This window comes from Pogona vitticeps, chromosome 2 (assembly GCF_051106095.1).
Source record: "Pogona vitticeps strain Pit_001003342236 chromosome 2, PviZW2.1, whole genome shotgun sequence".
In the NCBI taxonomy this organism is placed as follows: Eukaryota; Metazoa; Chordata; class Lepidosauria; order Squamata; family Agamidae; genus Pogona; species Pogona vitticeps.
In genome coordinates this window covers 158,456,566-158,479,776 of record NC_135784.1, presented here as the reverse complement: position 1 = coordinate 158,479,776, position 23,211 = coordinate 158,456,566, and the positions used below count along the sequence as shown (strand labels likewise).

The window sequence follows — 23,211 nt, the reverse complement described above, 5'->3', positions numbered from 1 at the left end:
AAAATCTCATGCCAAGTGACACTTTTGCTAGCACAATACTCTTTGGGTGTGTGTGTGTTTTGTTTATTTGCTGCTTTTCCTCCCTCCACACACACACCAATTTTTTACATTTGATTCATATTTGGATGCTTCTTCCTCTCCCTGTATAATTCTGCTTTATTTCTCAAAGAAGGTGTTTTTAGTGAATATCTAGACTTATTCTGGAAAGAAATATCTAACGTGTCTGAATCCAGACTTTTGAGGCAGTCATTGCAAACAGCCTGTAATTCAGAAAATTTCTTGGAAATCTTAAATAAACATTTTGTTTTTGTGTATTTTTCACTTTAAATAGGTTCCAATATTGAAAAATCAGTGAAAGACCTCCAACGCTGTACTGTTTCACTGGCTCGATATCGTGTTGTGGTTAAAGAAGAAATGGACATCTCTATTAAGAAAATGAAGCAGGCCTTTGCAGAGCTGCAGAGTTGGTATGCTATGTCCAAAGAGATGGAAGGATTATATATTTAAGCTTGTTGGGTAAAAGCAGAGCTTCTGGCTTACTAGTCCTTCTTAAAAATTTCCAAACAATTCTAGTTCTTACCTCAGGGTCTGTCTAGTATAAAAAGCAAAGCAAAAAAAGCAAAGTGTGCTGCTTATATACCGCCCTGTAGTGCTTCAAGCACTCTCTGGGCGGTTTACAAGTTAATTATGCAGGCCACACATTGCCTCCCCAGCAAGCTGGGTATTCATTTTACCAACCTCGGAAGGATAGAAGGTTGAGTCAACCTTGAGCCACTACCTGGGATTGAACCCCAGGTCGTGAGCAGTTTTGGCTGCAGTACAGCAGTTTAACCACTGCGCCACGAGGCTCTATAGGAGTACTACAGAGTGCTAGGTGTATCTTTCCTTGATGCATGTTGACTGGAAAGGCCAGCAAGACTCCTGCCAACAACAAGAGAAGTGAAATAACAGAAGTTTCAGATGGGTAAATGACTGCATGGTCACTTTGATTGTCATTAGAGAAACGTCTCTCATATGGAAAGAATAAAATACACAGCCTAGCTATTTGACTTTGTAACTGAACAATTCTGGTTTAAGTTGATACAGGGCTCTCAAAGCTTCCTTGGAGCCACTGAACTGTACATGGTTTGGAATGCCAATCTTCCTTGGTAAAAGCACATGCTTTCCAGGCAGAGGCTCCAGGTTATAACTGAGTGGTATTAAAAAATGGTCCTCATTGTGACTGAGAAACAGAGTAGGTGTGCATATATTAAACGTACAAATGAGTAAAGAAAGCCATCTTAACCTCTTCTATTCATACGACAGTTAGAAATGGATGCAGGTTTATTGTTACTTGGTGCTTAAAAGTCAAATTTTGAAATCTGAGGGACGAGTCTGAAGAATGTGTAGAAATTTCTTCTCCATAAGCCAAACAACAGCTTTCGTTTTCAGAGCTTAGCATCTTTAGTCTACAAAGGCCACCAGAGGTATATTTTTATACAGCTGCAAGGAAATGTTGTTTATTATACATTGGCCTCTTAGTGCAGTGTTGCAGAACTGTTCTCCCTTAGTGTAGTTAAATCTTGTGTTCACCATATTTAAGTTCTTTGGACTGAGGGTCTCTAGGGCCTTGACCTATATCTGTTAATGTAACTGGCCAATGGACAGAAGGTTCTGACTCGGCCCTGTTGTGTCTGAGATACAAAGTTTCTCAAGCTGATACTAGTTACTTTGTGGGTTAATGTTTTGGAATAGTTTTTGCTCTGAATATCATAGTTCTGTGTTATTCACAAAAAAAAATTTATCAGTACCTCTCTGTGGTTATAATCTCTGCAAAACAACAGCTCCAGTTCTGTTACCATAAAAATATTTTCTGTATCAATTAATTCTTCAGTCTTTGACTTACACCTGCGTCACATTCAAAAAGGTTAATGACCCGAATGTGGTTCAACAGTTTTGCTCAGATAATTCTCCCTGTGTCCCAGTTGCTAAGAGAAGGGAGGGCAGAAACCAGGAAGTCAGTTCCGTGACACAAGGATATACAGTGCCTGCTTGGACGTCAGCCAGTGGAACCTCCTTTAACAAATGCCAGGTGAAGAAGGTTCCTCAAGGAAGGCTTTGTATACAGGACTGATAAAGCACTGAGACTGTGGTCAGGCTATTTCAGCATTATAGCTAAGACTGTTTGTGCTCTTCTGAACATGGGATAGTTGCTATTCAAATATTTGTACCACAGAGCCTTGGCTTTCCTTTGGGCACGGGCACATTAATGTTGGTGCATGCAGATCAAATACTTCCCTTCTGGCAAATGAATACAAAATCATCTCTTCCCCTCAGGCAGGGTATTTTTTTTTTTAAAAATGCTGTCTTGAAAATTATGCATTTACAGATGTCATAAGACAGGGTCCTACTGCTAAATTATTTTGCAAAGTACAGCTAATTAAGAAGATGCCAGTCACGTGCTTTTTCATGTGAATCCATGTAACTGAGCATACAACCAGGCCCATGGTCAGCAGCTTGCTAACTAGTTGTAATTTGTTATCCTAGCTTACACAATTTCATTACTCCATAGTAAAATCCTAATAGGATGGTGGTCAGTATTGTCTTTAAGAAAGTAAGATACATAAGAGGTATCCATTCAGCTTCTGTTAATCCTTCCTCCTTCCTTCCTGTCAAGAGTCTACCCATCATTTCCAAGCAACATTCATCAATGTAAGATACACCTAACACTTGGTAGTACTCCTACAACCTCATATCACACTAAACAGAGATATGGCTCTTGTTTCTCCAGAGGAAGTTGCTTTCTTTTCACAGTTTTGCAAACCAAATTATATCTTCCTGGACAAAGTGAAAGATGAGCTAAATCCTACAAAAGATGAAAGAACATGTAGTAGTACAATATTGAACAAAAATAGTAATAAAATTGATTTAAAAGATGTATGGAGGGAGTTGAAAGGAGGTGAAAAAAATTTCACCTTTTATTCTTCAGATCACAACATTTACTATAGGGTAGATTATATATTTGTATCTAATGATTTGTTTTCTAAAGTATATTATTCTTGTAGGTTTGATAAAACTGACAGACTATGCCTTTGTAAATATTGACTTCAAAAGTGTGTGACTATAAAGAATCTAAAAGATGGTGGATTGATATAAGCATTTTCCAGTAAATAAATAAAATAGAGAAAGAAATGAAGGAGATATGGGAGATTAATAATAAAGAGGAAAGTTTAGCATGGGATACAATGAAGGGTATTATAAGAAGAATAAACATTAAGAAAGCATATATATTTTTAAAAGCAGAGGATTAAACACATGGAGAGTTTGGAAAGGGAAATAAAAGTATTGGAAATAAATTTTATAAGTGATAGGGATATAAGAATGCTAGCAGAAATACATGCAAAAAGAGTTTTAAAATATTGAGGTGGGAAAAATACAGAGGAAGTTAATCTATAGTCTCTGGAAGTTGAGTCATGGCAACTGGACTTCTTAGGTTGAAACGTTTTGCTAATGCCAATCTTCCTGAGGAGGAGCTGTCATTCATTGGGTGCAGGTGTGAAGTCTCCCCATTTCAGAGCCAAACATTTCTGAACAATATTGGCATAAGGTTTTTTTAAGGATGTCCTGTTTGTGCCTAGCCTAGTTGTTTGAATTCAGAGACTTAAGTCTTTGTCTGAAACCATGAACTTCAAGAAACAATTGAAGCTCTACAAATAAGTTCAAGACATAACCATATTTTATCCCTCTGTAAGGCAAATAGCAGCCTCAGTTTATGAGAAGTGAAACATTTCAACCTACTAAGAAAGAAGTCCAGTTGCCATGACTCAGCTTCCAGATAAGCTTACCTGGACGGCTGAGAATCTTCACAGATATATTAAGTCATGAAAAAGACTTTGTCTTGTTTGGGGGCCTCCAGAAGACATTGGGTTAGCCACTGTGGAACAAAGGTTCAGGACGAAGTAGGCTTTTGGTCTCATCAGGTCAGGCTCATGCACTCTTACAGTGTCTTTTTGTTCTTACAGTCCATGGTACTTTGAAAATACAGAGAATTATGCTCGGGGGGGGGGGATATTATAGAAAGTACTATAGAAAGCTCTGAGGTCTTCCAGAGCGAGCTTTCATAGTAGTGATTTGTTTTGGTGAGCAACTTATTACTAGGGTTTGAAATATTCCAATGTCTACAAGAACCGTGATAACCTCCTTTAAGGTTTTTAATGCTGTTTTATTATTTAGTGTTGTTTTGATTTAAGATAGGTAAAGTACCTGGCAGGATATTGCACATATTGTGTTAATGCTATGGGACTGAGGGGTTGCATCTGTTCATTTAAACATCTCCTCATTCTGTTTGTTTGTTCTGTGTGACATCCCAATCAATAGGAAGAGATAAAGTAATCAGGATTCTCTCTAAAAATATTTCTGTCACCTTCCTGTGAAAAATCACCCATTTCAGTACCAGAGAGAGTTGTCCCAGACAATAGCAAACAGGGTGTGTGTGATCTCTTTGAGGTACCCCCTTCGATTATTTGGAAAACATTGCACAGGAATTGAAATTAACTTGGACAGCTGTACATAGGTTTTGAAGATTTAGAATTTAAAACTCCCAGTGTTTGGCTTCTAGGAACCCAAATGATAATGAACAGAAGGCTCATATTGGGTTTCTCTTAATTCATGAGAAGCTGTCCCAAAAACTCTGGAAAGATTTGCAGCTTTCTGCTGCCATCTGTTGGGAAGAACGAGGACTGATCCACTTGCACTCTGAAATATCACTGAATAGCACGGAACTATTTCTTTTTACTTGTTTGGCTGCTGGTTTGGTTTTTGCCAAAGTGATGGACAGGCTTGGAGTATAAAGTCTTTTATCTCACCTTTACCTTTTCTCCTTTTTCTTTTCTATAGTCTCATGGATCGAGAGGTAGCCCTTCTAGGTGAAATGGACAAAGTGAAAGCAGAAGCAAGTAAGATCTTTTAAAAGAAACCTTGTTAAATATCTTCGTGCTAAAGCTCCAAAAAACTGATCTTCCCCTAGAATGAGCTAATCAAATGGATGTACAAGCCAGGCCTTCTACTTTTCCATCTTGCGTCACTACCAAATAACTTAAAACCCATACTGCAGATAATGCATGCATGCACACATGCACGCATGCACACATGTATGTATGTATGTATGTATGTATGTATGTATGTATGTATGTATGTATGTATGTATGTATGTATGTATGTATGTATGTATGTATGTATGTATGTATGTATGTATGTATGTATGTATGTATGTATGTTTGTATGAGAATCACATTGTATTTAGAAAAAGAGAAGGCATGCCAAAAAATTGTGAATTATGGCTGCAATTGAAGAACATCTGGCAATTTTATCTAAGTAGATAAAATTTTATCCCTGTGTTCTGTTTCTCTTCAGAGCCCCATTTGTGGCCTACATTATGAGGAAGAACAAAAGCAGTGCTCTTTTTATGTGAGACGTATCTGGGACAAATACTCTTAGAACTTCTCAGTATGCATAAATACTTGTTCTCAGTCTTCCTGGTTAGCACATTGCTCCTCACTGTCTTATTGCCTATATGCTAGCACCATTTTAATTATATGTACAGGTGCAAGTGTGAAGTCTCTCCATTGGAGAGCCAAACATTTCTGAACAATATTGGCATAAGTTTTTTAAAGGGTGTCCTGTTTGTGCCTAGCCTAGTTGTTTGAATTCAGAGACTTAAGTCTTTGTCTGAAACCAAGAACTTCAAGAAACAACTGCAGCTCTACACATAAGTTCAAGACATAATTGTATTTTTCCCCTCTGTAAGGCAAATAGCAGCCTCAGTTGACCAAGTTTCATAATGGGAACCTATCCAGCACTCCTATCAGTACATGCATGAAAATGAAAATCACATGCATGAACATAGTTGCCATTAATTAATTGGCTGACCAATTAATGTTACACTCAGATCCTGTTCAAAAATCTTCTGCTCAGTAGAGATCCTGTTCACATCTGATTTGGCCTTCTGCACTCTTGGTTAACAAGTCTTCGGTTCAGTAGGATAGGAAAGTTAGAGCATGAACCCTTCAGTTGTCTGCTTTAGATCTATCAATTTTTGTCTACCCTGGAAGTTTTCCAAAGTGGTGCACCTTTCAGAAGCAGTGCAAGTCTTCAATTGGTCTTTGAGACCTTGGTAGAAGGTTGGGATTCTAGCCTGTTCTTTAATTGAACTTCACATTTGTTAATTAATTTCTGACCTTTTTAGCTTTCAGAGTACATAAGCAAGACATGTAATAGCACCAGGCATAAGCTTTCCCTCTCCCCTTTAATTTCAGTGGAAATCCTAAGCAGTCGACAAAAGAAGGCGGAAGCGTTGAAGAAGCTGACTGATGTGGCAGTCCGAATGTCAGAGGAGCAGTTGGTAGAGCTTAGAGCGGACATAAAGGTGAATCTCAGACTGGGGTGGTCTATGTGAACTCAGCACTGTTATTGATGTGCCTGTCAGGTTTGGCTCTAATGAGCTAGACCAGAAGAAAACAGGGCAGTGCCTGACCTTCCAGATCCTACTGGATTGCAGCCCATTTCGGTCCTTGCCAGCGGAGCCAGTGAAGAAGAGACAATGCAAACTACAGTCCAGCAGCCTCTGGAAGGCCGTAGTTGCCCAACATGGGCCCAGGAATTATAGGGTATCCTTGTTTTATATACATTGAGGAAAAATGGGCTGATGTTCATCTTACCAATGAAAAAAACCAACTCAAAAATGTCATTTTAGAGAGAATCTGTTATTTCTGACAGAATTCCAAGAAACAGAACTGGGCAGAAGCCTATTTCCATCTAAGGTGGGTTGTCCAGTTTCATTCCTACCTTGACACTGGCTATGTGGGGCTGCCCTTGGGGCTGTTGCAGAGACTCCAATGGGTCCAGAACTCAGTGGCCAGATTTTTGAGTAAGGTTAGGAAATGCCAACGCATTTTTGCCACCTTGGCCACCTTGCACTGGTTACCTGTTCGCTTCTATGCCACCTTCTATTCAAGGTGTTGGTGTTAACCTATAAGGCCCTAAATAGTTTAGGACCTCAATATCCTTCTGATCAGATCTGCCCACCCTGTAAGATCTTCACAGGCCAGGCGGTTGAGAGTTCTGACCACAAGAGGCCTGAAAAATGATGACCAGAACTCTGGCCTTCTCAGTGGCTGCCCCGCAACTATGGAACAGATTCCCGCCCGAAATCTGCCTGGCCCCTTCACTGGGGCTATTCAGACAGGCCTTCTTGGATTTTTAAACGCCCTGATACAATAGTGTCTTCAGTAACTAACATCCAACCACCATGTTTCTATTTTCATTTTATTTTATTATGTTTTTATTATGTGGGTTTTTTGTGTAATTTGTCTAGTGCCTTTTATATTGTTGTTGATTACCCTGTTATTGTTATTATGTTGTTGTTTATCCTGTTTGTAAACTGCCCAGTGGCCTTGGCAGTCAGATGGGCGGTATAAAAGTCAAATAAATAAAATAAATAAATAAATAGTTACTAAATGTGTTTCTGTATATGCAGCTCTAGAAATGCTTCCTCTTTCTACCACTAGAGGGCAGAACAGAATTGTTTTGCTGAAACTGAGAAACACAAGTTCACTGCCTTTGCATGAGCAGTCTATTTTCTTGACCATGTTTGTTTTTAAATGTCTGTAAATGCTGCTGGTGCCATCAATATCTGTTGCCTTGAATACGCTTATGCAGCTTTATGTTTGCCAGAGTAATACAATCTTAAGTGTTTTTTTTAATTGTGCAGGTAATTCAGGAAAAGGAATGTGCATTTTCCTCTCACCTTTGGATTTATGCCGTGGCTGATGCCAAATTTGTGCTTCTTCCCATCTCAGACCCTGAGCTGGTACAACATGAAACTGCTAATGAAACCTTAACATGCCACCATACTTTCTTTTTTTCAGCACTTTGTTAGTGAGCGCAAATACGATGAGGATCTGGGAAGGGTGGCTCGCTTCACTTGTGATCTAGATGCACTAAAGAAGAGCATTGAATCCTTTGGGCAAGGTGAGCCAAGCTAGACATGGGAAAGTCACTTGAGAGTACTACATTCAAGTGATGGGTTGAATTGGATGAAAAGGCTGCCAAACATGGAATCTGGGATTGGTTTTATAGCTTGTTCTGGAGGAGGAAGTATTGCCCTTGAAGCACCAGATTCACAGTTTGGGAGTGATTTTGGACCAAGCATTGCTCCTGGAAAGCTAGATAGCTGCTGTGGCCAGAAGTACCTTTGGCCAACTTTGGTTGGTATGCTAGCTGCACCCCTTCATTTTGGATGGCAGGTTTGGCTACAGTGATCCATGCCTTGCCACCCACTTAAACTAAGATAACAAAGGCTATGTGGGGCTGCCCCTGAAAAGTATTCAGAAGCAAAAGCTAGCATCAAATGCAGCAGATAGGCTGTTTTCTGTAGTATATTTTAGAAACTATTCAACAGCATTCTTGAACCAATTGCACTGGCTTCCATTTTGCTTACAAAGTATGTACAATCCACTTTAGGACATTTTTTCTCTGTTTAGATGTTCTTCCACTCCCCCTTAAAATGTCTATTTTTGCACACCATGGGTGTTCCTCCAACATGCTGGTATGTTGTTCTGTTTTGGCTACCATCCTGTCAGTACTTGTTGCTAGTATTTTCTTTCAGAAGGTAGTACTTTTTGGTTTTAGAAGAGGCTAATGCTGCCATCACTTTGTTTATGCAAGGCTATAGACAATCATTTTCAAGATAATCTCTTCCTTCTATTAGAAAAAATATGTCAAATAGTGTTGGATTGCCATAGGCTACCTACACATTTATCTCAATTTTCATTTCAGTTTCTCACCCAAAAAACAGTTACTCAACTAGATCACGGTGTAGCTCCATCACCTCCATGCCCGTAAGCAACCCAGGTGACTCCACCACCACAGTTTGTGCCTCTGCTTCTGCTCCAAACCTTACCATACCCAATAAGAAAACACCATCTTCAGGAGAAACTCCCATAAATGCAGCAAGTCGTCCATACCAGCCATACCGTGAGGTAATAACATTCTGTGCTACAGTTGAGAGTGGTGTAGTATTTGACTCTGGGTATCTGTGTCTATATTTTATCCTGTCACTCCCCAGAGTGCCAAAGCATGCAGCTTTGTGGCACATTGCCCTAGCCCAATGATGGCGAACCTATGGCATGTGTACCACAGCTCACACACAGAGCCCTTTCTGTGGGCACGTGAGCCGTAAGTCACCAGATCGCTACTCCCCTCCGCCCCCCCAGCCAAACCTGTGGAGGCAGCTGCAGCCATGGTGCTGGTGCTTTGACAGGCGGTGGGCCAGGATTCAGACCAGCTGGCGCTGGTAGTGGTACTGGAGTGGAGTCTCGAGGCACTTCCATGCCTGGGATTCCACCTTTCACCACCACTTCCGGTTCTACCACGGCCCGCCACCCACTGGGTTGTTTTTTCTTTTTCAGTTTGGGCACTCGAGCCCAAAAAGGTTCGCCATTACTGCCCTAGCCATACAGTAGGAGTTATATAGCACAATGGAAGCAGTCATAAAGATGACACCAGGACAGTGTGGTTTTGTGTCCTATGGCTTAGTGTCTCAGTATTCTTTAACTCTTGCATGTTACCCTAAAGGGCATTCTGGCAATGTAAAAAGAGGAAGAACCATGCTTCTTTGGTGATGGGGGGGGTAAACTAGGCAGCTGCAATTTAGGGGTAAAGAGTAACAGACACATGTAACTGCCTGCCGATTTATTTCATTTTTTTTAATTTTTATCTCCCAAATAGCAGGACCCAAGACATTTTACAGCTTACATAAAGAGCTTGAGTTGTCTGTGCTGTTCATGGTGGGAGAGGATGCTTGTACCTATTAGCTCTGGATGTAAAGATCTTTACGTGAAACAGCATTCAAGTTGTATTTGCTTTTCTCAAGCTTGTGAACGGAATCAAAATCCAGCTGTAGCTATAAAGTGTATCAATTTGAATGAACTCCTCACTAGAAATCAAATTATACCAGCCTAAAAGTTCTTGGCAATAATTTTGGCAATATTACTCTTTAAAAAAAGAAAAGAAAAAAATAGAAAAATTAACACAAGCTATCAGACTAGAAGGCACAAAGTCTGTACCCAGTCATGGCTGATGTCATTTTCAGCCTGTTGCTGGAATAGAAGGTTCACGTTTGTGTGTAATCATGTGATAGAATATATTTGATGTTCTTGGGTTCACTATGGCAAAGTAGCCCAACTATTATAGATGATTGCTTGTTCTTACTTTTTGTCTTCTTTCCATTTCAGGGGTTCCAAGGTAATAGAAGATTTGGTCAAGGTTATCGGCCACAAGGACAGCGCCAAAATGGGCCCCCACACCTCAATTCAAATCGGTACAGAAGTGGGCCTTGGTACCAGTCTGGCTCCAGGTACCGGCCCCCTCCTGGAAACACAAGCAACCTCAACCAGCCTTCCTCCACAGGAACTAATGGAACTGGTACTGGGCCAGAGGCAAGTCCACCAGCACAGGCACATGTGGGCCCACTCAGCAAAGAAATTAAGGCCTTGCCGCAGCGGAAACCTAGATCAAGCCAATCTGAGGTGGCCAGTTCTTGAGGACCATGAACTCCAAAACTGGATAACAGGATTGTAGAACACAGCTAGCTAGAGATATTAACAAAGAAAAGTTTACACTTGCTGCCCCTGTGCCACTTCTTTTCCAAAACCATTCCATTCTAGGAAAGCAGCTTCCTAGTACTCCCCCTGCCCTTGCTTCCTGCCATGTTACATGAGTCAGACTTTAGTGGAAACATGCACACACGCTACCCAGGCGTGGCCTTGACCAGCCTCACTGCTGCCACCTCCTTTGCACTTTATGGCTCTTCTTGCTCTGGTGCCATCCAAAAACTTTGGCAGGCTTGCAGCCGCAAAGCAAAAAGATGAGGGTTGTTGTCTTCCAAGTGCCTCAACCCTAAAGCCTCTGCTCCTTCCCCCTCCCTGAATGCTGCTAGCCAGGCCTGACTCCTAACAGCAAAGCTGTTCATGCTGGCAATGAAACAAATTGCTGTGACTTGTGAGACCAAGTGGAGGCATCCAAATGGGAGGAGCCATAAGAGACTGCTGGGAGGGTTATTTTCTTTCTTTTTCTTTTTCTTTTTCTCTTTTTCTTCATCTTACCTAAATATTTGCACTTGGGAATCCTGGTCTTGTATATCTCTTCCACCAGAGGATGAGAGGGGTCCAGTCATCCTGAGAGAAGTAACATTCTAGCTGTATGTCGTGTATAAATATAGATGTTCCCTACTTTTAATGTTCAGTGAGGGATGGGAGAGTTTATTAGTTCATCTCTCAGCTGCAATCCCCCCACCTGATCCTGAACTAAATTTCTAGCATTCAATTAGCAGTGCTAATCTTAGGTGATTGCAAGTAAAAACAAAAATTGCTACATTCTTTCTCTATCTTGTATAAATAAAAACAATGTACATGTTTAAAAGTTGGTGACCTCCACTTTGTGCCTTTATTTCTTAGATGGAGTTCAGGATTGGCTCATGTCAGATAAACCAAACTTTACAACATTTTACAACATCATTATTGTACAAATAAAAACATTTCTGGACTGCTTAGCAAGTGGAACTTGTATAATTCTGCTTAGCTCGTGTGTTGTGGGTTCTCAAGCATGGTGCAACTGTGACTGATAAATCAAAATGAAAAATATTTTGGGATTTCCAAATTAGTTGACTCAAGCTTAGGTAGGCAAACCAAATGGAGATTGCAGTGACCTTACTTCCCGAGTTAGGTGATGACTTTTCTACTAATTTTCACATTGCTCCAGCAGTTGCAGGCACTTTTTACATACATTGTGTCTGGCTACCACTCCTTAGGTACTACTAATAAAAGTGTTAACCAGTGTTAGCCTGAAAGGAAAGTGTTACCTAGGGTTCTGTTCTTACCCAGCCACAGTCTTGCTCTATATATATTCAGGTGATTAGTAAAAGGGCTCTTCTATTTTAGTTAACTACTCTGTTTCTACTAGCAACATATAGCTTCACATGACATGGATATATAGCTGTCTATCTGTAGTCTGCTTTACTTCTTAGTTACAAAAAAAAAATCTGGAGAGTTTGGTTTAAACAAACAAAAAGGGACTACAAGTAATTAGTATGAAGGGAAAGGTAGGTTATAAGCTATACATGATAATGATCAGAACAACAGTAAAACGTACAAATATTTTTCTGTAATTTGAGGCCAAAATCACTTCTTAACTTCCTGATACACTTTAGGCTGTCTAGACAATCTTTTTGTAATAAATTCTTGCACAAACTACTTCTGACTGACTCTAAAACAAACTTCTTTCTCTTAGTTCTGACTGCCTCTGCTCTAACAACTAATTCACACAGACCAGACCTCTTCCCCATTATATTCCAACACCAACCAAATATTCAGCTACCAATCATCCTAGCACTCTACCCATGTATATCCACTATATAGGCATAAAAAGCTATTCCCATACAAACCTGGTGCTCTTAATTAATAATTACATGCTGTCAAGACAATTCTGACTTGTGGTGACACTTTCCAGAATTTCTTAGGTATACAGTTCTCAGAAGTGGTTTAGCATTCCCTTCTTCCAGGAGCCACTTGGACTCTGCAGCTTGCCCAAAGTTAGACAGGCTGACTTTTCTGGGAGGTATAGTGGGAAATCAAACTTGCAACCTCTGGCTCTGCAGCCAGATACCCAACCCACAAATAAATGTATACATGAAGGAATCACCACATTGACAGACAATATGGGGAAGCAGGTGTTTTAAGCAATGCTTAGAATTTGTATGGTACTTTATAGTGTTTAAGGTACATGAACTTTTTATTCTGCATAGCTATATAGTGTATTAACCCACAGATTGCAAATGAGTGGCTAGGACTGAAAGATAGTAACTTGAGACTGTTCAGTCAATTCATGACAGAGGTATGATTAAAAACTTGTGCAGAGTTTCGTTCAGGGACTTGAAGTTGGCTCAGAGATCAAACTTTTAGTTGCAGTCCATATAATATAAACATTTTGAATAAAATTCTATTTTTCATAATGCTAAAATAAATTAGTGCTGTGTCCCAGAATCAGAGTGCTGATTCGTAGTGTAAGAGAGGGCCAGGATTTTTTGCATACCCACCCAAGTATGTCTTTCAGCACGGTGAAGCTACTGAAGGGGTTAAAAAAAAGAAGAAAAATATAGCTCTTTGAAAAATGTGTGTAATTAAATATTAGAATTATATATAACCCTGCAGGTGGTAGAGGGCAACAGCATCTAGCTGGTCACCAAGATAAGCGTTGAAAGGATTACATGTTCAGCCCAAAAAAGAAAAACATACATAGTAAATATATGGTAATAAACACATTAGGCATATACATTTCTTACTTTGTGTTGATGAAGGAGGAAGGAGCACATTGTGTGTGAGAGAGAGAGAGTGTGTGTGCTTGGAATTTAAATGATCAGGGGAGGCCTTTCTCTCAGACCGGCCACTCTCACAGGTCTGTTTGGTGAGGACATGAGAGAAGGCCTTCTCTGTCTCTCCTCCCAAATTGTGAACCTCCCTCCAAGGAGAAGCCTTGTTGCCCCTCGTTTTGCTGTTTTCTGCAAGCAGGCGCAGACCTGTTCAGCCAGGCTTCTTCTCAATAATTGGGTGCCTAAGAGAGTTACTTAAAAACAGGGCTAATTGTGCTATTTGCCCAAAAAGGTTTTTAATATTGTTTGTTCTAATATTGGATGCTGCCTTGGGTCCTCTAGGGCAGTGGTCCCCAACCATGGGCCTCCAGATGTTCTTGGATTTCAATTCCCAGAAATCCTGGCCAGCAGAGGTAATGGTAAAGGCTTCTGGGAGATGGAGTCCAAGAACATCTGGAGGCCCAAGGTTGGAGACCACTGCTCTAGGGCACTGGTTCTTAACCTTGGATTACTCAGGAGTTTTGGACTGCAACTCCCAGAGGCCTTCACCATAAGCTGTGCTGACTGGGGTTTTTGGGAATTGCAGTTCAAAAGCATCTGAGTAACAAAGGTTAAGAACCACTGCTCTAGGGAAAGGTAGATTATAAATATTTTAAATAAATAAACTTGAGTCAGACCACATCACATACTGATTGAGAACATTCAGAACTGAGTTGACACAAGGCTGTTCCCCACAAATGCTGAAGAAACCACTGAGCAAATATATGTGAAGTACTTTGAAAAGAAAATCCTATTTTCTAACAGAGGATAAAGATGAGATTGCAATTAAATGAGGTTGTATCATGTAAAAATTATGTAGTAATATTATGCTTCTGTACCCAGCAATGGAGCTAGTACACCAGTGTATGTACAAAGGTGTAAAAGGAAAGCAGGAGACAGACAGGGTCTAAATAGCTAGTTTATTCAAGATCCTATCTTGCCCTAGAACAAAGCATGTTTCTCCTGTGGCTGTAAACTGGTGACTGCAAAATGCTTGTCAGAGGTAAATAAGGCCCATTGTAGTCAGGGAGAGTAGAAGACAGCTGCCTTTCGCCCCCTCCTCGTCTTCTCCTCAAGGGAGCAAGCTCCTCATTCTGCAACCGCTCCATCACAGCACTGAGGGTCTGTAAGCCCCCACAAGGAAAGCCATTTCACATTGAAATTGATAGATGGCCTGGTGGTCCACTACTATGTCTACAGTACAACAGAGGACGTGCTCTTTTCTTGATGCAAAATGACCTTTCACCAAACAAAGGAGAAGGACAATATAAATATAAGAAACATAGATAAGGAATACTTTTCACAGTCTTTTCATGGACTTCATTTCAAAATTCAGGGTACAAATTCCCAACAGGAAAGTCAGCCATTCATGCTGCTGGGGCTACAGGAGCAAACTGGTCCAGCCAGATGAGAAACAGCTGGAGTGGGAGAGACCGTGCCTCAAAGCACAGCTCTGCTTCATTTCCTTTCCCTAAGAATAGATCTAATGTGCAGAACAGCCAGGGAGGCACAGGAAACCCCATGTGCAGTTCTGTACCAGTTGCAACAACTCTCCAATTAATTTCATGCATCCAAACCACAGAAGGGCTGAGACATCAATCAAAAGGCAAAAGAGACCCTGCCCTTCAGGCCATCCATCCAGAATGGATGAGCAGCATATGTTGCACAGCAGCCTCTAGGGCTAATACTGCGGTTTTCTAGAATATATGGGACCCCCAGCACCTCACTCCCAATTTTATGTGGTCTTTTTAATTGCCTGGTGCCTTTTAGGGGCACTGAAGACATTTTTGCCATGTTTTCAGGGCTCCTCATATCCTCCCATGTTTTTGCCATGTTTTCAGGGCTCCTCATATCCCCCCAACCCTGATATCTGAGCGTTTAGCCTGGAGGCAGGCGTTGCATCATGGCCTTTCCCAATTTGAAGAGACCCTTGTCCAGCAGGCCGAGGCAAAGAGGAAGTCACAAAAGCAGCAAAACCAAGGAGCTGGTCAGGGGACCGAGGGGACCGAGTGGATTTGTCTTCAGTGTGGAAGAGATTGTCACTCTCGAATTGGCCTCCTCAGGCACACTAGATGCTGTTCCAAGTCCTCCATACAGAGCACGTTACCATAGTCTTTCGAGACTGAAGGATGCCTAACATATCCCCCCTTTTTTTAGCCTGATAGAGATTGCAGAGGCCGCCTAGAGTGGTCTTATAGGCCAGATGGGTGGGGTATAAATAAATAAATAAATAAATAAATAAATAAATAAATAAATAAATAAATAAATAAATAAATAAATAAATAAATAAATAAATAAATAAATAAATAAATAAATAAATAAGAAGCACCTCTCCATAAGACGCACCAAATTTTTAGGAGAAGAAAACAGGAAAAAATAATCTGTTTTCTTCTCCTAAAAATTGGTGAGACTTATGGAGAGGTCCATCTTATGGAACACACCCTAGGACCCTTTGGAGGCTCACCCTGCCCCCCCAGGGGTCAGGGGGGTGAAATCGCCACCTTCTGGGACTCTTGAGGCTTGGGAAGCTTCAGAAGAGTCCCAGAAGCTCGCGATTTCCCCCCCTCTGGCTCAGCGGGGGGGGCAGGGTGAGCCTCCAAAGGGTCCTAGGGTGTGTTCCAGGACCCTTTAGAGACTCACCCTGCCCCCCACAGGGCCAGAGGGGGTGAAATCGCCAGCTTTTGGGAGTCTTTTGAGGATTGGGAAGCCTCAAAAGACACCCAGAAACTGGCGATTTCACCGGCGCTGGATCCATGGGGGGGTGGGGGAGCATGGCAAGGGTCCTGGAAGGCTCATCCGGACCCTTGCCATGCTCCCCCCACGCCCCCACGGGGCCAGGGGGGTGAAATCGCCAGCTTCTGGGAGTCTTATGAGGCTTCCCAAGCCTTCCAGGACCCTTGCCACGCTCCCCCCACCTGGAAGCTGGCAATTTCGACTGCGCTGGCCCCGTGGGGTGTTGGGGGAACGTCGCAAGGGTCCTGGAAGGCCCACCTGGACCCTTGCGATGCTCCCCCCCACGGGGCCAACAGGGACGAAATTGCTGCCTTCGCTCCACCCAATTTTTTGGGAGGGATACTGCATCTTATGGAGCAAAAAATACGGTACATTTAAAGGATGTTGATCCAACAAGACCAACTGTATTTCTTCTTCTGTGCTTACATGGTTTCTCTGAGCAACATTTCCATACAATTCCCCTTTTATACCAAAAGCAAAGCAAAGTGTGCGGCTTATAAATCACTCCACAGTGCTTAAAGCACTCTCTGGACAGTTTACAATTTAATTATGCAGCCTACACATTGCTCCCACTGCCTCAGCAGGCTAGACATTCAATTTACCAACTTCGGAAGGATAGAAGGCTGAGTGAACCTCAAAGTCAGGTACCTGGGATTGAACCTGGGTTGTGAGCAGAGTTTTAGCTGCAGTACTGCAGTTTAACCACTGCGCCACAAGGCTTAAGCCAGGACTGATATGGCTTAAGATCCTTTCAGACATGAGACAGGGAAGAAATGTCATGGATTAGACTTTTGGCAGATCACAAATGCCTGTTATGGACCTGACAAATAAAAGTAATATGAGGTTTGGTGTGTCTGTGCCTTGTATTTGGTGGTGCTGAAATGTTGCTTTTATTACAGTTTGTTAGTTGCATTGGTCATTAAACTTATGAGATAAATGAGCTGTTGTTCATCTTTCTCCCCAGCGACTGCCAGTGTGCCTCTTGTTCTTCAACGTGGTTCTCCATGAATCCACACTAGTGGGTTTAGACAGCGCCTGCGCTGGCCTCTCGGAATTTTCTAGAGCTGTAAGAGAAAAGTAACAATGTTTGAGGCTACCCCTTACCGCGCATGTCTAGCCCGCCAACGGCTCAGTTCCATTTTTCCGCCAGTGAGTTGGGACCTCTCGTTAGAGCTTTGCCTTCTTAGTTCGTTTTTAGCGAACTATTTTTCTTCTATTTTTCTGGCTACCCTGACTTCGGACCGTTTTCGACAACGCTTCTGCCTCTGGTGATTTTTTCGGTGAACTGTGCCTCTATCCGGCTTTGATCACCTCAAAGGGCCTCCCGCTGGGGCCTAATAGGCCTTAACGGGCGCCCTGCTGAGGCGCCACGCGCCTGCAGGAATCTTTCAATTATCCCTCATTGGACTTCCTTTCTTGCTCCTGTCGACGCGGCTCTACTCTCAGTCGATCGGACCCTCCACTACGGTTGGTTTTTTTCCCCTTTCCTCTTGGTCTATGCCGCCTAAAGAAAAGCCATCTCCCAGGAGAGGACCCTTTCGCCTCTGCACCGCGTGCTCCAGGAAACTTCCCTTTCAGGACGGACATTCCCTCTGTTTGTACTGCCTGGGGGAATCGCACGCGGTGTCCCATTGCAGGCATTGCAAGCAGTTCACAAAAGTCACTCTCAAGGCACGCCAGCAACGCCTGAAGTATTTTCTGTGGAAACAGACTTTGTCCGCTTCCCAACCTTCTCTAATGGAGGCTGTACCCTCTACCTCCTCCGTGCGCTCCGAAATCAAAGTCGTCTCGGCGCCGGAGTCATCTAAGGGAAAGGGACCTAAGCAATCCTCTAAGGACAAGTCCAAGAAGAGGAAGACCCCCTCTGCACTCACCTCCGCTTCGGTCTCCCTCTTTACATCGGCCGAGTCCTCGGTTCCACCGGTGTCGGAGCCTCTGAAAAAGAAAAAAGCGTCGACAAAGTCATCATCGAGGGCTAAGGAGCTTACCCTCGTCGTTCCATCTGTCTCGACGTCATTGCCCTCTCCTTTACTTGAGGATTCGTCTCGAGACCGGGAGTCGGTGTCGGACTTGGCTCCCTCTTTGCCTCCTCATCAGGAGCCGCCGTCCGTTGTCGAGAAGTCACCGACAACGAGCCACTTGGAGAAGATAGTGGCTGATTTGCCGGGCGTCCCTCGCAGCCCCATTCTAACTGGGCTAGGGACGGGATCTCGATCCTCGACGCCGGGATCCCCAGGCTCCAAGTCTCCACCTACACCAGTGAGACCTGCTAAGCCTGTTCCGGCCCCCTCTCCTCGGCTTCCAGCATCCGAGTTAGAGGAGGAGCCTGTGCCTAAGAAGCCCCGGCGCCACCGCAAACGTAAACGCGGCTCTGGTGCCGATAGGCATAAGAGACATCGACGCCGGGACTACTCTTCCTCCGACTCCGATGATAGCAGGGATAGGAAACGGTCCCGTCGTCGGCGTCGTAGGCGGGACGATTCCACTGAGTCCTCGTCCTCGACTTCACGCGATCGACGTCGACGTCGGAAGAGGTCCCGATATACCTCTTCCTCCTCGTCGTCTGCCTCACCGCCTAGGAAGGGTCGACATGGCAAGCGTCCGATCGTGGACAAACCTGCTCCCTCGGCACCGGTTAAGCCGACTGACCCTCCAGGTCGACCAACACCACCTCCTCCTCCGGTGCGCCCGGTGCCTGAACCTGTACCTCAGGCACCCCGGCCTCGTAAAACTTCTAAGACTAAGGATACAGACTCTCGCCCTAGCATCCTCCAGTCTTCTGATGAGGAAAGCCAAGACCCTCACTCCTCTTCTGAGCAAGAGGATGGAAACACTTCTGAGGCTTCTCTGGATCTACCGCCTCCAGGAGAACCCCTAGGCTCAGACGCAGCTGACATCCATCCCTCCTCCCCGTCTGAGGACTTCTCATCTTATCCTCAGATGGTTTCTAGGATGGCTGCAGCGCTTAAGTTGGACATAGAAAAATCCCCTTCGCGTGCAGACGACCTGATTTTTGGGGATATCCACCTCGCAAGGTCTCGTCCTGTCAGTCTCTCTTACGTGCCTGAGCTTATGGACCTTCTCAAGGAATATTGGCAGCACCCTGCTGATCCTCCCAATATGTCCAGGCGTACTGAGAACATGTACCGGGTACATGGAGATGATACCTCGTTCTTGTTAAAGCATCCAGCTCCCAATTCCTTGGTGGTGGAGTCTAGTGTTTCAAGGTTACCAGCTAAAGGTCATCCAACTCCAACCACTAAGGAGGGCAAGGACTTGGAAGTTTTGGGCAGACGGCTTTATTCTATGACTACTTTTGCACTCAGAGCTCTCAATTACTTGGTAGCTATGGGGGCATATCAGAAACAACTATGGGAACGAGTCTTGCCAGCCCTACAAGTAGCTCCGGAAGACATCAGGCAGACTTGTCTCAATGCCCATGCGGAGGCCTTGACCGTCTCCAAACACCAACGCTTGGCCTCCCGCCACGTCGCTGATGCCAACGCGAGAAACTTGGCATCCATCATTACTTTAAGAAGGCACGCCTGGCTTCGTTCTGCTAATATTGTGGAGGACATCAAGGCTAGGATTAAAAATCTGCCTTTTGATGCTACAGGACTATTTAATGGCTCCACGGATGAGAATCTCGAGAGCTTACACAAGAGCAAAAAGACAGCAAAGTCTTATGCAGTGCAGCAGCAGCCCAGGTCATCCAAATTTCAGTGGAGGCCTAGACCCCAGCAACAACCCTATCAACAGCAGACCTATCAACAATCCGGTCCTTCCACTTACCATTCGTTCAGATCTCAAGCAGCTCCACGTTCTTCACAGGCTTCTTCATCGGCCTCCAGCTTCAAGCCTCAGACATACAAACGGCAGTCCTTCAAACCTGGGGGGAAAAGGTCAAAACAATATCTTTGACTCTCATCATCCCCTCCGGTCCATCAGGTCACACACAAGACTTTCTCCTTACCTTCTGAACTGGAGCATGATTACACAGGACACCTGGGTCTTGAACATTATAAGCTCCGGCTACCGCCTGGAGTTTATAGAGTTACCTCCTCTAGGCTGGATCAAGCCTACCTCGTTCGATCCCATCCTAGAGGACGAGATTCTCACCCTTCTAGAGAAGCAGGCCATCCAGGTAGTTCCTCAACGAGACATCCTGAACGGGTTTTACTCCCGGTATTTCACTGTTCCAAAGAAGGACGGTGGTCTGCGTCCCATACTAGATCTGAGGGACCTCAATTCTTACCTCAGGCCTCGTCGCTTCAGGATGGTCACTTTAGAAGGGATCCTTCACCTGTTGAAGAAAGGAGACTGGTTTGTGGTGGTGGACCTCAAGGATGCCTACTTTCACGTGACGATACACCGGAAATTCAGAAAGTATCTCCGTCTCATGTTCAAGGACACGGTATACCAGTTCGTGGCTCTTCCTTTCGGTCTAGCCTCGGCACCGAGGACCTTTACCAAATGTATGGCCCCGGTGGCGGCTTACCTGAGGTTGCAGGGCATCCAAATTTACCCGTACATCGACGATTGGCTCATCGTCTCCAGATCCAAAGCAAGGGCATATCGGGACACTCAATTCGTGCTCAACACTCTTCAAGCCCTGGGACTATCCATCAATCTCGAGAAGTCTCATCTAGAGCCCTCTCAAACGATGGACTATATAGGAGCACACCTCGATGCTGTGAGAGCCCGCATGTTTCTTCCTCTAGAACGCGTCCACAAGATCAGGAAAGCAGTTCGCAAGTTCAAACCGCGATGCACAGTGTCGGCCAGGCTAGCTCAACATCTGCTTGGCCTCATGGCATCGACAACAGCCACCTTGTCTCATGCGCGGTTGAAGATGCGCTCCCTGCAAATTTGGCTCCTCACCCTGTTCGATCCAGAGACAGACAACCAAAGAAAGCGTCTCAGGGTCACACCGGAGCTGGCAAGTCAACTACAGTGGTGGACGTTCCTCCCCCATCTCTTGGTCGGCAAGCCTTTCAGACCCATTCTACTTACCAGACAGGTCACCACAGATGCGAGCCCGACGGGTTGGGGAGCCCACTGCGAGGGTCATCAAATCAGTGCCCTCTGGACCCCAGAAGAATCGACACTGCACATCAACCATTTGGAGATGTTGGCGGTCATAAAAGCCCTCAGGGCCTTTCTTCCCCTAGTGAGGGGCAGGGCCATACAACTAGTCACGGACAACACCACCACGATGTTCTACGTGAACAAGCAGGGAGGCACAAGATCAAAGTCTCTTCTGTTCCTCACTATTCAGCTGTGGGAGTGGTGCTACCAGCAACACATCTTTCCGGTAGCCATCCACATTGCTACAACGGACAATCAGCTGGCGGACGACTTGAGTCGCCGCTCTGCTCAGACCCACGAGTGGGAACTAGATCAGCAGGTGTTCCTCAAACTTTGTCGGATGTGGGGTCAACCTCGAGTAGATGTGTTTGCGACTCTCAGCAACAAGAAGTGTCTGCATTACGCTTCTCGGGCCGGGAGAGGAAAGGACTCCCTCGGGGATGCTTTTATGATCCCTTGGGACGTGGGACTGGTCTACCTGTTCCCTCCGCTACCTCTTCTGCAGAGAACTATCATCAGAGCCTTGCGAATGAAAGCGGAGGCGATCCTGATCGCCCCTTGGTGGCCACGTCGACCGTGGTTCTCCACACTATTTCAGAGTGCAGTGGACTACATGACATTACCATCGCATCCACATCTTCTCACTCTGGACGAGGGGAAGATTCTGCATCCCGACCTGGAAACCCTCCATTTGACAGCGTGGAGGATTTCCCATCACTAATTGAAGTCATTGATAAAGCTCGTAAACCAGCAACAAAGTTGCTTTATCAATATAAATAGAGGAATTTCCTGAAGTTTGCTAAGGAACGCAACTTACAGTCGTCCCCAGTATCCTTGTCCACTCTCCTGCTCTACCTCAGACATCTTTTTGATTTTGGACTATCCAAATCTACCCTAAAGGTTTACACAGCGGCTATTGTAGCTTTTCAACCTCAGGGTTCTGAGTCATCTCGCTGGTTTTCGCACCCAACGCTTAAAGCCTTCCTCAAGGGTTTAAGCAACATGAGACCACCGTTGAAGAAGCCAGTACCACAATGGTCTCTGCAAACTGTTTTACATAGCCTCACCAGACCTCCTTTTGAGCCTATGACCTCTTGTGACCTTAAGTTCCTGTCCTTCAAAACCTTGTTCCTGGTAGCCATCACTTCGGCTAGGAGGGCTAGTGAACTTGCAGCTTTGCGTGCGGATTCTCCCTATCTTCAGTTTTACAAGGATAAAGTTGTCTTGCATCCTGATGTTTCCTTCCTTCCTAAGGTGGTTTCTGAGTTCCACGTTAACCAACCTTTGGTTTTACCAACGTTGTTTCCTGAAGCAGTGACAGATGTTGAGCGCATGCTTCATTCTTTGGACGTTCGAAGGGCACTTGCCTATTATGTTTCAAGGACTAAAGATTTTCGGAAGTCTCCTAGGCTGTTTCTTTGCTTCTATGGTCAGCAAAAGGGTTCAGCTGCTTCGTCGTCCTCTCTTTCTAGATGGTTGGTCTCCACTATTTCTTTGGCCTATGAACTACAACACAGACCTATTCCTGAAGGCCTTAAAGCCCATTCAACTAGGGCTGTGGCCACTTCTACAGCCTTGCTGCGAGGAGTCGATATTCAAGAAATTTGCAGATCGGCTACCTGGTCTAATGTGTCCACGTTTGTCACGCATTATAAGTTGGACCTTCGGGCCAAGAATGAGACCAAATTTGGAAGGGCTGTCCTTACGTCGTTGCTACAATGACGGCCCACCATCCAGTAAGTTTGCTTGCTAGTCACCCACTAGTGTGGATTCATGGAGAACCACGTTGAAGAAGGACAGGTTACTTACCTGTAAACATGGTTCTTCAAGTGGATTCTCCATGAATACACACGTCCCGCCCGGCCTCCCCACATGTCCGTCATTGGAATCGAGTCCCAACTCTTCTTTGTGGCGGGCATATGGAACTGAGCCATTGGCGGGCTAGACAT

At 44.2% G+C, this 23,211-nt stretch overlaps 1 protein-coding gene across 6 annotated transcripts in view; it reads left to right on the top strand.

The window, feature by feature from the left end:
• SPATS2 (spermatogenesis associated serine rich 2) overlaps positions 1-11,457 on the top strand; it is a 51,986-nt gene extending 40,529 nt beyond the window's left edge. For all 6 annotated transcript variants that reach the window (XM_078385177.1, XM_072990966.2, XM_072990965.2 and 3 more), the window contains 6 exons: positions 332-467; positions 4,876-4,934; positions 6,294-6,403; positions 7,905-8,007; positions 8,815-9,017; positions 10,272-11,457. In XM_078385177.1, the coding sequence (XP_078241303.1) occupies positions 332-467; positions 4,876-4,934; positions 6,294-6,403; positions 7,905-8,007; positions 8,815-9,017; positions 10,272-10,580 (920 nt within the window). In that variant the 3' untranslated portion in view covers positions 10,581-11,457. The remainder of the gene's footprint in view (positions 1-331; positions 468-4,875; positions 4,935-6,293; positions 6,404-7,904; positions 8,008-8,814; positions 9,018-10,271) is intronic.
• Positions 11,458-23,211: the final 11,754 nt, after the last annotated feature.